General features: G+C 31.6%; 2 protein-coding genes across 8 annotated transcripts; one reads left to right on the top strand and one right to left on the bottom strand.

The window, feature by feature from the left end:
* Positions 1-204: 204 nt before the first annotated feature.
* On the bottom strand, positions 205-14580 carry LOC145962550 (galactokinase). 7 transcript variants are annotated; one of them, XM_083083714.1, is made up of 7 exons: positions 14373-14580; positions 13048-13268; positions 5732-5918; positions 4338-4480; positions 3842-4139; positions 1929-2253; positions 205-1831 (listed from the first exon to the last, which is right to left on the bottom strand). In XM_083083714.1, exons 2-7 carry the CDS (start codon positions 13207-13209, stop codon positions 1762-1764), a joined length of 1185 nt encoding a protein of 394 aa, XP_082939840.1. In that variant the 5' UTR covers positions 13210-13268; positions 14373-14580; the 3' UTR covers positions 205-1761. The 7 variants fall into 7 exon arrangements, with proteins under 7 accessions (XP_082939840.1, XP_082939841.1, XP_082939839.1 ...); XM_083083715.1 differs by lacking the exon at positions 14373-14580 and adding an exon at positions 13362-13437; XM_083083713.1 differs by lacking the exon at positions 14373-14580 and having other exon boundaries at positions 13048-13338.
* LOC145962549 (uncharacterized) lies at positions 14368-17269 on the top strand. The gene is made up of 9 exons (XM_083083712.1): positions 14368-14662; positions 15250-15436; positions 15528-15663; positions 15795-16012; positions 16073-16133; positions 16216-16344; positions 16414-16749; positions 16907-16989; positions 17071-17269. The coding sequence occupies exons 1-9, from the start codon at positions 14626-14628 to the stop codon at positions 17195-17197; spliced, it is 1314 nt and encodes a 437-aa protein (XP_082939838.1). The 5' UTR covers positions 14368-14625; the 3' UTR covers positions 17198-17269.
* The last annotated feature ends 415 nt before the right edge of the window (positions 17270-17684 follow it).

Below are 17684 nucleotides of genomic sequence, written 5' to 3'. Positions count from 1 at the left end.
GAAGATAATAATTTTATATTATTAAATTAATTTTATATTAATAAAAAGAAATATAGATTAAAAATGTAAAATAAAATTTTTATATGATGCTTTATTCTTAAGAAAGTCAAATTAAAAAATTATGATATTTTTTTCTCTGTTTTGCTCATGTGATTTTTAAATCATTACCACGTCATATACAAATTATATTTTAAAATGACAAAAGATTGTATAATTTTTTTATTTTTGAAGCATATTTTGTTAAAAAAAAACCACATATATGAAAAAAAATATTACGTACATTCTATTTTCTTATATAGACAGAGTTACTCTTTTTTTCTATATATACAGAGAAATAGTGATTTTGTAACAATGTGTATATGCTGTATACGGACCATTCTATGTCGCCATAAAATTAATAAATGTTTAATTATGTGAATTATGATGGCATTACTGTGAAAAAAAACTTATCATAAAGGTAATTATATACATTAGCGATTCCTCACCGATTTCAATGACCTTGAAATATGTTGTCGGGACCATGATTCTGAACAACTTTTCCTTATACATGTTACCGCCGCTCGGCCTTAGTTTCCGAGATATTTATAAAAATATTTTATGGTTTTGCAATATTGTCACCATTATGAAATAACTTTTTTGCACCATGTATTCAGTACACATACATTTCTGATATTTTTTAATTGTATTAAATTGTATTAAATTCTATACAAATTAAAAAATATCAGAAATGTATATTACACACACGCGGGGGGTGCAAGGGGGGCCTTTGGCCCCCCCTCCCGCAACCACCCCGCCGGTAGGATCTCGCTTTACAACTCTTTTTGGTAAACATTATTACTTTGTCAAAAACTGAATACATGGTGCAAAAAAGTTATTTCATAATGGTGACAATATTGCAAAACCATAAAATATTTTTATAAATATCTCGGAAACTAAGGCCGAGCGGCGGTAACATGTATAAGGAAAAGTTGTTCAGAATCATACTCCCGACAACATATTTCAAAGTCATTGAAATCGGTGAGAAATCGCTAATGTATATAATTACCAAAATTCTTAATATACATATCTCCTAAAGTCTATTGTTATAAACAGAAAACAAAATTACATAAAATAAGAACAGTATTATTTATTGAAGATACAAATTATTTATTGAACAATAATATATTAAACAATAATTAATTATTTTATATATATAATAAATTGTTCAAAATTACCACCGTTTTGGTCCATTTCTGTTTTTTGAGTTATTGATATTATGGCAATATTTAAATGAAAAATTTTCTAAGCGCTGCGTAATGTTATACGATGCGGGACTTCCTTTGCGTTTCATAACATCAATAACTCAAAGAGCAGAATTGTGTGTGGATCAAAACGATGGACATTTTGAATAATTTATAAAATAATTAATTATTGTTTAATATATTATTGTTATCTTCAATAAATAATACTGTTTTTATTTTATGCAATTTTGTTTTTTGCGTTAATAATTTTAAAATAATCGACTTTATATTAAGACTTTTCGATTTAGAATGACACTAAGAATATACAGTTTCAATATGAACATCACGTGACACCCTATATAGAAATTTTGCCATCACATGACATACACGTACGCTTAAAATATGTATTCCATAAACGCGAATAAGCGATACGCATTTATCTTGAAAAGAGATAATCGATTATATATTTTAAAATATCTCATAATTGTTAACATACGACATTGTAAAATATATACATGTATATTTAACAAAATAACATCAATTAATTCACGTTAACATCTCTTGCACCTCCGGTCGGCGTCGCTATGTAGAATTCAGGTACACCAGAGTATCTATAACGAAAAATATTTTAGTAATATTTATAAAATAATATAAAAAATACAGAGAAAGAGTATCCAATTAAATACAGATTATGAAAAAAATACTAACTTTGCTTTCATATGTTGGATCGCCTTATTAACCGCATCTTTTCTCAACAAAGTGACAGTGCAACCACCGAAACCCGCGCCTGTCAAACGGCTTCCTAATACACCGTCTACTTCTCTAGCTGCAGAAACAAGCGAATCGAGCTCCTTCGACGAGACCTCGTAATCATCGCGCAATGAATCATGACTCTCGTTCATTAATCGACCGAATAGCTGAAAGTCACCTTTTTCGAGCGCTACTGCGGCGTCTTGTGTACGTTGAATTTCCGTGACTACGTGACGAGCTCTTCTCACAATACAATCGGACACGTTATTCCGTGATGTTAACGCTAAAAACACAAATATTAATCTAACATAGGAACGATTAGAAAGCATACAGAATGTATACAGGGTGTCCTAGACCACCCGTACACCCCTTTTCTTTCAAAAACTAAGCATTTTAGAGAAAAACGTTTTCGACACAAATTGTATGGTTTTGAGGGGAACATAAGATGGTGTCATTGGTTTGACCTTGGATGGCATCGTTAAGGTGAGGTCAAGGACACCTTTAATTTCTTAAATGGAACCACCTATTTTTTATTGCATATTCTTATAGCTTATGTCGAGAGCTTTCCAAAACACTATAATAAAATATTTTTTCATCAAGTACTTTTCGAGTTATAAGGCTTGAAATAATTTCTTAATTTTACATAAACCATAAAATATCTAGTAAAATATTTATTTTTCGATTATCTTACCTTAATACTTTTATGTACAAAATAATGAGAGGAATCGATTGGTGTAAAGAAAACACATAATTGTTTCGAAAAAAAAAATGTAATTGTTAATTGCAAATTACATTTTTTTTTTCGAAACAATTTTGTGTTTTCTTTACACCAATCGATTCCTCTCATTATTTTGTACATAAAAGTATTAAGGTAAGATAATCGAAAAATGAATATTTTACTAGATATTTTATGGTTTATGTAAAATTAAGAAATTATTTCAAGCCTTATAACTCGAAAAGTACTTGATGAAAAAATACTTTATTATAGTGTTTTGGAAAGCTCTCGACATAAGCTATAAGAATATGCAATAAAAAATAGGTAGTTCCATTTAAGAAATTAAAGGTGTCCTTGACCTCACCGTAATGATGCCATCTAAGGTCAAACCAATGACACCATCTTATGTTCCCCTCAAAACCATACAATTTTTGTCGAAAACGTTTTTCTCTAAAATGCTTAGTTTTTGAAAGAAAAGGGGTGTACGGGTGGTCTAGGACATCCTGTATTTATTTATTATATATAAACTTAAATTTAAACAGGCGATAAGAGCTAAACGCGGATGATAGTGCGTAAGTTCAACGAGAAAATAAGTTTTTCGTTGAAACTTATTTGTGTGCACAGGGCACAAATTTTCTTGGTACGATACCAAGCAAATTTAAATAATTCTCAATTCGAGAATTTATTTAATTATTATCCCTCTTTCCCCCCTGTAATGTAAGAGCTGCTCAGTGGTAAGAGCAGTCGCCCGGCAAGCGAAAGACTCGGGTTCGATTCCCGATTCAGCGACTTTCGGCCCGATATTTTTCTCGCCTACAACATTACAGGGGGGAAAGAGGGATAATAATTAAATAAATTCTCGAATTGAGAATTATTTAAATTTGCTTGGTATTGTATCAAGAAAATTTGTGCTCTGTGCACACAAATAAGTTTCAACGAAAAACTTATTTTCTCGTTGAACTTACGCACTATCATCCGCGTTTAGCTCTTATGGCCTGTTTAAATTTAAGTTTATGTTTTAATACACAGAGCCTAATTTCTTATAGTTATTTATTTATTATTTTACGTTGTATTAAAATGATTATATAAAATGATTATCCACATTTAATAAAATTCAGTCGAGAAATAATAAAATTGAGAGAAATAATGTCATTACCTAAGATATCGTTTATATCCGCGTCTCTTAAACTCTTCTTGCCCAGCATCTTAGCAGCATCGTAACAACAATCTCGACGCTCGCAATAAGCACTCGAGCTCAACTTGTGCGGTGCGTTCGAGTTTGTTATGAGAAAGACATAGTCATCTATATATACCATGGGTATCTGCTTAGTAGTGAGATCTCGGCAGTCAAGTAGAAGAGCACAGCCTTCCTTGCCCATTACTGAGATGAACTGGTCCATTATACCGCAAGGTACTCCAGCAAAGTCGTGCTCCGCTTTTTGACATGCCAGAGCCTACGATATATTCACTGATAAAAATATTCTCACAAAATAATGTCTAATCAATTATTTTTTTAAATGGCATTAATAAAAAAAAACAGCTATACCAACTTGATTTATAATTATTTATGCTTTGTATAGCCGTTTATTATTATGATTAAATATTTATATTTGCAAAGTTGTCGGAATCAAACAATTTCTTTACACGATTACCTTTTGTTCTGGTTTCTCCGGTTTCTTCTCGCTTAATGCCTCTAAAAAGGTATACGTCGCTACTTCTAAAGCCGCTGAACTGCTGAGACCGGCACCTGCCGGTACAGTCGACACAATCACAGCATTAAACGCAGGGACGTCGCCTAAAATGTGAGCACATTGGTTACATTATACAGGGTGTCCCATTTTAATGTCCCACCCCAAATAACTTTCTTATTTTTAATTTTAGAAAAAGATGTTTCAGACAAAAGTTGTATGGTTTCAAGGGGGACATAAGGTGGTGTCATTAGTTTGACCTTGAATAGTTGCTTCAAGGTCACATAAAGGTCACCTTCAATTTTTTAAATGAAACCCCTTACTTTCTATTGCATATTCTTGTAGCTTATTTCGAGAGCTTTCGAAAACACTATAATTAAGTTAGTTTTCATTAAATACTTTCCGAGTTATGAGGCTTGAAATCATTTCTTAATTTTACATAAACCATAAAATATCTAGTAAAATATTCATTTTTCGATTATCTTACCTTAATACTTTTATGTACAAAATAATGAGAGGAATCAATTGGTGTAAAGAAAACACATAATTGTTTCGAATGAAAAAATGTAATTTGCAATTAACAATTACATTTTTTTTTTCGAAACAATTATGTGTTTCCTTTACACCAATTGATTTCTCTCATTATTTTGTACATAAAAGTATTATGGTAAGATAATCGAAAAAAGAATATTTTACAAGATATTTTACGGTTTATGTAAAATTAAGAAATAATTTCAAGCCTCATAACTCGGAAAGTACTTAATGAAAACTAACTTTATTATAGTGTTTTGGAAAGCTCTCGAAATAAGCTACAAGAATATGCAATAGAAAGTAAGGGGTTTCATTTAAAAAATTGAAGGTGACCTTTACGTGACCTTGAAGCAACTATTCAAGGTCAAACTAATGACACCACCTTATGTCCCCCTTGAAACCATATAACTTTTGTCTGAAACATCTTTTTCTAAAATTAAAAATAAGAAAGTTATTTGGGGTGGGACATTAAAATGGGACACCCTGTATATATAGAATATCTCAAAATAAAACAAAATTATTTCGAATCGAAATATCTCAAAATTATCTATCTCGTACGCCTATTTTACTTCTTATTGTTAGTCACAGATTTTAACACGCTTTTCTGTTGTAAAAGTTGTAGAATTAAAGAAAGAAATAATTGTAAGTAATTGTAGAATTAAAAAATAATTAATATTACAAAGCACTATATGAATTTATAATGAATTAATTATTATGATCTGTTATGAATTAATTATTATGATAAATATTATGATACATATTATGATAATTATGACAATTATGATATTATAATAATTATTATGATAAAGGTTATGAAAATAACTTACATATAAAATTAGCGATGCAGCCTTTTATATAATTCGCCCACTTTGGCTCCCCCGGTTTTATATCAGATCGTTTCCCCGCTTCAAATTCGAACTCGTTCGTAGCGTCGACTATGTCGCTCGTAGAAATAATTTTGCTTTTTCGACCATCGTGAGATTTTCCGGCTATCATCGTGATCATCGGTAGCGCCTGATAATAGAATTATAAAAATAAAGATTAGTATAAATGAGACTCAAGCAATAAAAATCTAATATTAAAAAGGCTCTTTGGGCTTTTTTATATTATTAATTGGGCCTTCCTTTTTATATTAAATTGTAATATTAAAGTAATTATATAAATATTTATATAATTATTTTAATTATATAAGTATTATTAAAATCAATTATACAGGGTATCCCATTTTAATCGATCACCCCGAATAACTTTTTCATTTTTGATTGTAGAAAAAAACGTTTCGGACAAAAGTTATATGGTTTCAAGGGGGATATAAGATGGTGTTATTGGTTTGATCTTAGATAGTCATTTGAAGATCATGTGAAGGTCACCTTCAATTTCTTAAATGAAACCCCCTATTTTTTATTGCTTATTCTTATAGCTTATCTCGAGAGCTTTCCAAGACACTATAATAAAGTATTTTTCCATTGAGTACTTTTCGAGTACGTTTTAAGTAAAAAATATGTAATTTTTAATGTGAACAAGTATAAAGAACGTTTCAGTGCAGTAATCAACATGGCGCATTATTTGAAATTACATTTATATCATTAATAAATAGTATTATATTATATTGAAATAACGAAAAATGAAACGTGAGACAAAAAATACTAGTATTTTATATTAATCCTTTCGTATCTCCGGCTTTCCCAAAAGAGATGCGTTTCATGAAAACAGTAGTTTAATGGGTTTTTGAGGGTGCTGATTCCAAATTTACTATCAAAGCTTAAATTTAAAATGGCTGATTCAAGAGGGCGGTCATAAAAAGCTAAGAAATATCTAAATATATCTAAAATATGAGCTTAGATTTTATTTTTTTAAATGTATATTATATTTTTTCTGAATACACACACACACACACACACACACACACACACACACACACACTCGACTTGCAGCATTGTTATACACTTTTTTTTGCAGGCCACACATCTGCCGCGAGACTTTTTGGATATCCTCGATTTTTCGATATAATATACAGTTATTCTTCACTATCTAAAAGTTTGTTTTTTTTGCAAAGTTTAGATAACTATATTTTATTGCAAACATTACATTTCAAATGCGCGATTTTTTTACATGTAGCTTAAACTTTCTTCTTTAAAATACAACTTCTTTAAAATAAGCCAAAGTAAAAGTCGATAGGATTATTTGTTTAAAAGTTATGAATTTTTTCGTAGGTGGGACATGTATGTCCCGGAGCTATAAAAGAGTTAAGATAATGCTAAATAAAAAAACGTACACTTGTATACTAACTATCTAATTTTAAAAATATAAGTTTTAAATTTTTAATTATTATTTTGTTTATTAAGGAAAGCTTTTAATAAGTTATTTTTTTCTTCTCTAATCTTATTAGCAATTGTTAATTTCTTCTCAATATTTTCTGTTGTATTTCTTTGTAGAATTGCTGTTTCGCTCTCTATGATGCCTCGACTTATTTGTCTTCAGCTTATCCGTATATAAATTTGACAATTTATTCTTTAACAATATAATTTCGTGAATATAACAATTATAACATAAAAAAACCTTTACATATTGTTGCGTCCGCGGAACGATATCTATCGATCGCGCGCGACACAACGTTCGGCACCCGCGTACTCGCTCGCGCACACGCTCGCGCACTCGTAAATAAGAACTCGTATTTTAAAGAGAACAGGAACTTTAATAACACCAGAATGCAACAGGATAAACAATAATATTCGCTCGGGAAATCCAGACGCGTCCGCGCAGCTTGATAGCTGGGATACGACCCGACTGTCATATGTCTTGTCAACATTCTTCTTGGCAACGCGCTCGAAGACGATCTTCTGCCGAACGTCACGGGTGACCAAATAATCCGCAGGGAAGGAACACAGGGACGCAACAATATAATACTAATAACAATAATACAATAAACTTTCTTCCCATTTGATAAAAATTAATATTACACAGTTAAAATATTTTCTCAAATTCTGATTATATAATTTTAGCATTTATAATTTAATATTAAAAGAATTGTTGATGATACAATTTTAACATTATAATTTAATTTTAAAAGAATGTATTATTATTCATAATTTTAAAAGAATTGTTACTTTAATAGGATTGTTACTTATTTCAAAATTTAATAAATTCTATTTTAATACGTTTTAATTACTTAAATACGTTTCTCTCTTTCTCTTTAATATTTAAGATTACTTTAATGTTTAGTAAATTATTTTAATATTTATAATAAATTGTGATTACTTTTAATTATTATTTATAAGGTTAAATCTCCCGCTCTATTATTAACTTACACAATTTTTGCACTGCCTGCTCTTCTTCAAGACCTAGTGCAACGAGTACAGTGAACTGTTGCACTGAATTTTGTTACACAATAAAGATAACGGATGTGAAACATATTACACCGCAATAAAGAACGCTTCGCAACTAGTGTACACTAGTGCAGAAAGTTCAACAATAAAGAACAAACCTAATGTTGCGTCCGCGGCGACGACCTCGAGATATATCGAACGCGCGCGCGACACAACGATCGGCACACACTAACCACGCGGCACCCGCGCACTCGTGAATAATAACACGGTTTAAAGGAACGCAAGAACTTTAATAACTGAACACAGGATTATTCACAACACAGAGAACACGGAACATTGATAACGATAAGCCGCGGATCGAAACGCGACCGCTCAGCTTGACAGCTGGCTTCCGACTCAAATGACGGCTGCTCCATCAACAATTCCTTGGCAACGAGATTTTCTTCCTCTTTCAAGACAGACTCGACCGCGACTCAAACCAGGGACGTAACACTTGCCCTCCTCTTCGAAAGATTGTCGTCCCGACAATCACAAAATGGCAAGTTTCTTCAGGAATCTGGTCGAATTATAGTTCCCGATGTGCTTCCATGTTCTCCCTGAACTGCTGTTCCAGGTTACCGAACTGCACTCTTCAGGCCAGAGGGGGGTATCTTCCCGTGGACCCTCCGTTCTCTCAAGAGAACTCCTCAGGCCCCTGCCTCGGCATTCGCCCGAAAATCCACGGGAAAACCACGGGTCAAAAACCGTGGGTGAGGCAGCCTTTATCCCTTCCGGTAATAGTCGTCTTTCTCTCTCCTTTCTTAACCCTTCTTTTTTCCGCGTTGTCAAATTCGGAATTATCACTAAAATTTCTTTCCTTTAAACAACAAAAACAATTAAACGAGTAACAAGCACCAAACTTTTTCATTCAAAACTTTCTTTTCGGGCCTCGGATGTAGAACCATTCCCTAATCAAAATAAATTTGGGAATCCCTCCCACAACACTTCGAGGATTACTCTACCAATTACAATTCATTCAAAGATAATTAGAACCAATACAACCATTATTAAAACAAGTACCGGAAATTGCGAATACTGCCATCCAGGCATTCTAATGAAAGAATTAATCCCCTATCCAAGACACATCCTTAACTTACACACACCAGTTTATTTAAAATAAATTCTTTAAACATTTCAATATTCTTTTACAAGCTACGCGGATCTGATCGCGTGCGATCTAGCCGCTCCTACAAAACTATAATTATTTTTTTTAATATTGGCGACTTAGCTGTTTATTCGAGATTCTTTCGCTCGTTTCTACAGTCGTCCGCTGCGCAATCATTGAATCGGGCATAGTTGCCCGGAGCGTGTTTGACTCCGCTGATAGTCCGGGAGTCGCAGCTCGCATCCTCTTCCTGGTTGAGACGCCCGTCGCCAAATCTTGCAGTTCTGTCGTCGCCATTTTCCACACGAAATAAATTTTCGTCTCAGCTCAAAGCGTCAACAAGATCGCAGTCCGGTCGATCCCGGACGAGCCCCCAAAATGTTGCGCCCGCGGCGACGACCTCGAGATACGCGCGCGCGACACAACCGATCGGCACACGCTAACCACGCGGCACCCGCGCACTCGTGAATAATAACACGGTTTAAAGGAACGCAAGAACTTTAATAACTGAACACAGGATTATTCACAACACAGAGAACACGGAACATTGATAACGATAAGCCGCGGATCGAAACGCGACCGCTCAGCTTGACAGCTGGCTTCCGAGTCAAATGACGGCTGCTCCATCAACAATTCCTTGGCAACGAGATCTTCTTCCTCCTTCAAGACAGACTCGACCGCGACTCAAACCAGGGACGTAACACTAATAATAGATCTTTTATCGCATTGAAAGCACGGAACAATTAAAAATGGACGTCGCTTTGCGTGAAAAGTTACAAACCTATGTGGAACCGCATAATAATAGATCTCATTTCATACTGAAAACATAGGGCAATATGAATTAGATTTCGCTTTACATGGAAAATTGAAAACCCATATGGAATCATACTATAATAAAAAAATCAATGAGTATAATTTCACATGAATTTTCAATTTTCCACTTAAAGCGAAGTCCACTTCACACCCCACACCACTACTGCTACCAATGCGAAACGAGATCTATTATTGTATGGTTCCACATAGATTTGCAAGTTTCCACGAGAAACGAAGTTCATCCTACACCACCGCTGCAGTCAGTGCGAAGCGTAATTTAGCGATAATTAAAAAACTTTTTGAAAGTCACTTAGGGTCATGACCTTGACAACATATGTCAAGGTCATTAGTATATAGTTATTATCATGTTATTGTATATTCGAAAGTTACGTATAATTTATGAAATTTTTTTTGTTTATAACTTTTTAATAAACAAACGAGTCGAAAACCTTCACAACATTACTCAAAATGATGACTTTGATAACATATGCGAGAATTATAAAAGTCGGGAGATGGTTCCTGAATTAATTGTATGTACAATTGTATGTACAATCAATATAATTCATTCATACATAATTCAATTTAATAAAATGTTATATTTTAATGAATAATTCTGATAATAATTTACAGTGCGTGCAGACAAAATGTTATGCATGCAGCAATTTATCGCAGCAAATACTATCAGCATATTTTAAACTTATATATTGCACATTTTCAAAACTGTCGTCATTTCATAAAAACGTACTAATTTTCAAATAACTACGAAGTAAAAGCTCAGTGTTTCTAAACAACTGAATAAATAGAGATAGCCCTGCATGCGAGAATAATCAGATTCAAATTTTTTTACTTTTAATTTTGGAAATATCTTAACAGATCTTGATTTTTCGAAAAAAAGCGCTGATATGATAAAAGTTATTAAGCTCACTGAATACTTGATGAAGTGACTTAAAAGAATCCCTTCTTATTTAAAAAAGGGAAATTGTAATTGGTAATATAGAAACCAAGGGCGTATATTCAAGATTCTTCAGTCACCATAGTATGTGCCTCTACTTATCTTACAATTTTGATAATGGGTATTTTCCTCTATTTCTAACACCATTTTTCAAGAAAAATGTGATGAATTTTTTTATTAGACTCACATTCTATATAATAGCAAAATACAATTAAATATTTTATTAACAATAAAGCGTTTGGAATGCCATTGTATGTCGTAGCAAATACTGTCAGCATATTTTAAACTTGTGTTTAGTTAATTTTTATATATATATATATATATATGTATATGTGCGTATGAACGTAAATATAAAGATAATTTTTGCACACATACGCATACACGCGAACGTTATTATATTTTTTATCATTAAACTACCCATATAGCACAGGTAGATCCTGAGTATGTACTCAGTATATCGCAAACGTAGATTGTGTATATCCCACTAATATTCGATATACATACTATGATATTTTGAGAATGTACGGAGGATGTTCCTATGTCTGCCTTAGAAACCTACTCAGTATATACTCAGAATATTTCTTGGTATATTATGCGTATATTTTTAGAATATTTTAAGCATATTTTTACATTAATAAATTATATATGAATATAGAAGATAGTTGGACTATATGTAGAATAAAAAATAGATTCTTCGTGATGTAAAAAATAAATAAAAATGTGAAATTATTTACTTTATAAACAAAACTTCAGACAAAAATGTTATTTCTAATAGATGAATATAAAACGTTTGAAAAACACCTATTAGTGTTTATTAAATGATTCTTATTGAAATATTGATCTCGATAATCTATGTACAATTATGTAAGTACGCTCGGTAATAGATGAAATACCTTAATAAATGCAGTAAATGGATTACTTCTCATTTTAATTTCAAATAATCTGTTTAATATTCTGAATTCCAACAAGGAATCCAGATTATTAGACAAATTACTTTAAATTAAGTCAGTTTATTATAAATTAAACTGACTAAAAAGAAAAAAGAAGAAACTTTGGAATTCATGTTAGTACCAGTCCTTTATGTCCATTTCACCAAAAATTAAGTACGAGTTTGGTGGCGCGCGTAGCGGCAAAATGAAGAAACACATACAATATTATAGAGTATCCTGAAAATATACGAGAAAGAATATACTAATACGAGATATTCAAAGTATATTCTGAGAATATATGAAAAATAATATACAACAAGAGATGTTATGGGATTATTCTCAGTATATTACATCTGTAACGTATATTTACAGTATGAGTATAGAATATTCGAATGATATCATGTGCTGTGTGGGTAATGTATTAATAGAATAAAAATGCATAAATTCAGGATTATTTTCAATTAATAGAGAAAAATACAAAAGTTTATATAATAGCAAACACAATCGACAAAAGATTATAAAACATCAACGTTATTTTATAATAACGTTGAATTTATTCACACGTCGAGACGATCGACGACGTCGTGACGATTTGAATCGTCACGAAATTGGCGCGCTAAACGAACGTTTATCAAACGATTCTTATTTACATCTTTTTTGATTATGTAAGCGATGACATCAAGAAAAATGCAAGGCAATGTCATTCGACATCTAAATATTGATGCAATTCTGTGTTATCTGTAATTTCGAATAAATCACATAGGCGCACATATATATATTAATAATATTATAATAATAATTAACGAAATTAAAAAATAAAATATTTCAAGAAAAAAAGAGAAAAAAACGACAGAACTGAAAAAAAATTTCAAAAAAGCTCTGTACATAATTTAAACAATAAAGTTTTACATGCTCGATAAATTTGAATAGGAAGAGGAGAGAGGGAAAGCCAAAAATAAAAGCGTATCTTCGGATTTACCATCGGCAACACAAAGCCCTCGTTGTAATCGGTGTGCTCGCCGATAAGATTGACGCGACCCGGTGCATACGCGCAGACGGTGGCTTGCTCATTAAATCTCTCGGCGAAGATCCGCAACGCCTTCGCTCTGACACTGTCAACGTCCAGAACCGATGCTGCCATGCTAGAGTTTATATTCTCGATACTTTACACTCTCTTGAAACGACAAGACTCTGTCAGAACTACGACAGAAATGGAGATTAGACGACAAGACGGGTGATAACTGCGCCGCAGTTGACGGTCGTAAAGATACTGATTAATGTAAATCCTCTTACGCGCGATTAAAGGGGTAAAGAATGATGTGGGACGTGTTATCAGCGCAACTAATTTTGTCTGTATGTACATACATACATACAGGGTGTCCCAGGTATCTTCCGTCCAAAAAAAGGCAGATTCTCTGGCCAATTTAAAAACGATTTTTCCTCAGCGAAAATGTCGAGGGAGATCATTATTTTTTGCATATTCCCAATTTTTGTCATCATGTATCTTTCTAACTAAGTATCTTTCTAACCTTAAATTAAAATTCTATTAAAGTAAACTCTACTTAAAATTAACTAAAGAATGTGACTTTATTAATATTTTATTCCCATAAGCCTTAGTTTGCAAAAAACCCTTTATTTTCAATCGTTTATAACTCGAAAACTATTAGTGCCGCGACATTTTCGCTGAGGAAAAATCGTTTTTAAATTGGCCAGAGAATCTGCCTTTTTTTTTGGACGGAAGATACCTGGGACACCCTGTATATTAACCGACGTGCGTCAATTTAATTCAACACATACTCTTGTTTCTCCACCAATGAAATTATATGAAATATAAGATATGTATATGTATGTATACACAGCAAATTATGTCACGAGTATCGTGACACACATACACAGACACAGTCTCGATGTAATTATTTTCATTCAAAAAAGGGACTCTCGCGTGAATAAAGGTTATCTTAAATATAATTTTATGTCAAATGTTACATCAAAATGCACATGAAAACTTGTAGTTTTTTTTTTTTATAAATATTGTGAAATTTTTATGTTCGTCCAGCTTTTCCTACAATTCTTTATTAAGATTACATTCCGAAACCTTATCTCTAAAGAAAGTTTTACTCCACGAGCATTTCGAAATTTTTTTAAATTAAAATAAAATTTTAAAAAAATTCATCGGAAAGGACATTTTGGAACGTAATCTATGTAAAAAAAAGCAAGATGAAACTAGCGTTTCTTATCACTTTCGCTACACACACAAGCATACACACACACACAGGTATTGTATGTATGTGTATGTGTTATTACCCTGATGCCCTGATGTTCGATCTTTAGTCTTGAGCTTGAGCGAGCGCGATTCAGAATGCGCAATTTTATTATACATTCACCATTACTGTCATTTCTGCTATCGCCAGAACAGTGCAGAATGCAGGTGTTAACGCTGATGAAGCCGAGTTAATGTACAACAAGTCGAATTACGACGATAAATCGATTTTCTGCGAGGGCATATTATGGACACATTGTAGGTGATTTAACGGCAATAGTCCGTGAAGAATGTGCAATGTCGGTCTCGGATCCCCTTATCAAAGAGTTGAAAGGTAATGTCACGATTTAGCAGGTTAGGTGTTTCTCGTTATTACAAAGCACTAACCGGGAAAATTTACTTTTTTTCACATTTTATATGGTTGTATATACAATCTAAAAGAGAGAGAAAAAAATTATCGAGTAGTTTTAATTATTTTTTTATGAATCTTATTTTATACTTTTGAAATATAGATACATGAATTTATATTACATTTTTATTTAAACATATATATGTATGTGTACTGTGTAAAACATTAATGTAAAACACATATACATGTTGTATTTTATAAATTAATTAGAAATATTAATCTTACAAATTCTCAATGTTTTCCTTTCTATACCAAGTCAATATTTATTATCATTTGACAATAATATCTATAATTTCATATATTTTTTTCAAAAAATAAATAATACGCAGCCCTGCTTTCTTCATCAATAATATGTCCCATTATCATAATTATCTTGCAAATCTTATTGGTAATTTTTTCACTGTATCTAAAGTAAAAATTGATTGTGATATATTGATCATGACAAATATAACTGTGTAATAAATATATATTAACTTGTAGACTAATCCAATATATTTTATATGTTCTTTCAGGATGGACTCGAAAGCTGATGGAATATGCCAAAGAGATCAATGATAAAAATGAAAATTTGTGTCACTTTTGTAAATGCTTCGAAAACTGCTTGCAAAAGGGTTTACTGCCTTGTGTTGATAGCATTGGATACTTAAAAATATCCAATGCATGGCATTGGTTGGAATATGTTGCTGAAAAAAATTATAGGTAAGAAAATTCTCCTATTTTGTCCAATATCCATGATTTATAATTTATGATCATCTGATTTTTATCTAATTTGTATTAATATGATTTTTAGCTCCTATAGTACATTCTCTTTGGTGGTAGAACAAGTAAAGCAAAATTTGAAAGTGCACACATCTATTGGCCGACTTCGTTTCCTGATACGAATATGTCTAGTACGAAAATGCCTTCACATGCCGATAGAAATATTAGTGAGATATCTTCTGTCAAAATACACTCACATATATACATACATATACAAAACATTATATATATATATATATATATATATATATATATATATATATTTTAGTTATAAAAGTTTATTATTTTGTCCATATAGATGAAAATATCAACTTTAGCTACAGAATTTTACAATTTAGAGAGCATCCTAGGAGATGACATTTTACGAGAAATCTTATTGTCTGTGCTATTGCAATGCAGTAAATTTAATTTTAAACTGAATTTAAGAAATGCAGCTTTCTTAGATGACACCTGGCAGATGCCATCATGTGTAGTTTTAGAATTGGTACCTTGCAAAAATTTAGGTATCTCTGTATGGTAAGTGTTTATCTTGGTCAGAAGAAAATCAATGAATCCTAATTACTACTATTGCTACAGTTTCACCAAGGAGAAGGCATTAATTGTCAATGTTGATGAAAAATCAGTGGCTGCTGAAGATGTAAGAAAATAAAATTTAAATATCTACTAGTTTTTAAAATTACAAGCAATTTTAACTGATTTACTCACATGTTGCATATCAGAATAAGATTGAAATTGGAGATGTATTAGATGAGATAAATGGAAATGTCATCAATGGCGATAGTAAGGGAAAATTACGTAAAATTATGAGGAAAGCTAATGGACAACCAATAATTTTACATATCATCAAGGTACATATAACTGAGCATTAATTAAAAATTAAAAATTTCTATATTGATATGATTACTATATGTTTTTAGTATCGTACTAAAAAATCCTGTCAACTTTATGAACCAATAGTGCATCTTATCAAAAGCTCAGGTATTGAGAGCATGAAATCTTTAATACAAATATCACAATTGGACCAAACAGAAACCACTAAAAGAAATCAGATCTCTAAATTAAAAAATAAAACATTAAATAGTGGATTTTCTGTGAAATATTGTGGCTCTGTACATGTTGGTATAGAGGGTGATGTTAAACAAATTGAAAAAGCCATTTGTCGTTTATTAAAGTCGGGGGAAATAAAGCAAGTGCCTGTGAAATTTGAGTGTTTAGAAATTGGAATTGTAGTAACTCAGGAGATAGATGATCGAGTAAGTTAATTAGAGTAATGAATAAAATTTTTTAAATAATTAGTGCTAATAAAAGTAGTAATTATATTAATCATATACATAAAATTTAAATACATGAATATATCTTAAAAATATGATATTAAATTAATTTGATATTAAAGCAATTTTCATTTTATAGGTGATATGCAAACAAAGTTACATGGAAATTTCATCATGTGGGTGTACTGCCAACATCCCAGATTATTTTGCATTTATCGCAGGGTGAGTTCCATTAAGATAAATTGCATATTGAAAAATTATATGTACACTTTATTCTACATGCTATGTATTTTTTATTCTTAGAGAAACAAATTGTAACATGGCAACAAAATTTGATGCTTATATCTTTTATCATCGGAATGAAACTGAAGTTCAACAAATATTGCAGAGTTTGGGGCAGGGGTTTCAACGTACCCATTTTGCAGTATAATGTATATATAAATTTGTTCAACCATGTATATAAAAAGAAAAAAGTATACATGTCTTTATATATCTTAACAAATATTATTTATCAATTTTGAAGTACTACAAAATACACGATACATTCATTTCCTTATCCTATTAATAAATATCAAAAGTAACAAAAGAAATTTCTTTCCAATATAGATAAATGTAATTTAACTTGTAGAATTCAAGAATTTGAAATAATTATTCAAAGTAATGGGATATTTTTTCGTGCTTTAAAAACAGATTTGATATGAAATTTCTACTTGGTGAACAAATTACATATAGAATTATAGCGTTTTTGACTTGTCGGGTTCAATCGCTCCGGGGTAGTTTACTAGATGTTATTAACTAATCACAGTCATTCTTTAGAAGAATATATGGTTACAGGGTGGGGTCCCATGGAGCGTATTACGATACGCGCGTATCGGGCGTATTGAAAATCTGACCAATCGCAGACGTAACTTTCACGT

This window comes from Camponotus vicinus, unplaced genomic scaffold, assembly GCF_025532165.1.
Source record: "Camponotus vicinus isolate PSW18456_S1 unplaced genomic scaffold, iyCamVici1.0 SCAF_12, whole genome shotgun sequence".
Classification (NCBI taxonomy): Eukaryota; Metazoa; Arthropoda; class Insecta; order Hymenoptera; family Formicidae; genus Camponotus; species Camponotus vicinus.
Note: the sequence above shows the minus strand (reverse complement) of the source record. Positions and strands in the feature narration are given on the sequence as shown.

Excerpts from the sequence above, each read along its gene's own strand:
- LOC145962550 (XM_083083714.1), bottom strand. The coding sequence starts at position 13,209 with ATGGCAGCATCGGTTCTGGACGTTGACAGTGTCAGAGCGAAGGCGTTG. Across the intron at positions 5,919-13,047 it reads AGGGCTTTGTGTTGCCGATG|GCGCTACCGATGATCACGAT; the intron begins GTAAATCCGAAG and ends TTCTATTATCAG. Across the intron at positions 1,832-1,928 it reads ATCCAACATATGAAAGCAAA|ATACTCTGGTGTACCTGAAT; the intron begins GTTAGTATTTTT and ends TTTTCGTTATAG.
- LOC145962549 (XM_083083712.1), top strand. The coding sequence starts at position 14,626 with ATGTCGGTCTCGGATCCCCTTATCAAAGAGTTGAAAG. Across the intron at positions 16,134-16,215 it reads AATCAGTGGCTGCTGAAGAT|AATAAGATTGAAATTGGAGA; the intron begins GTAAGAAAATAA and ends GTTGCATATCAG. Across the intron at positions 16,345-16,413 it reads TAATTTTACATATCATCAAG|TATCGTACTAAAAAATCCTG; the intron begins GTACATATAACT and ends ATATGTTTTTAG.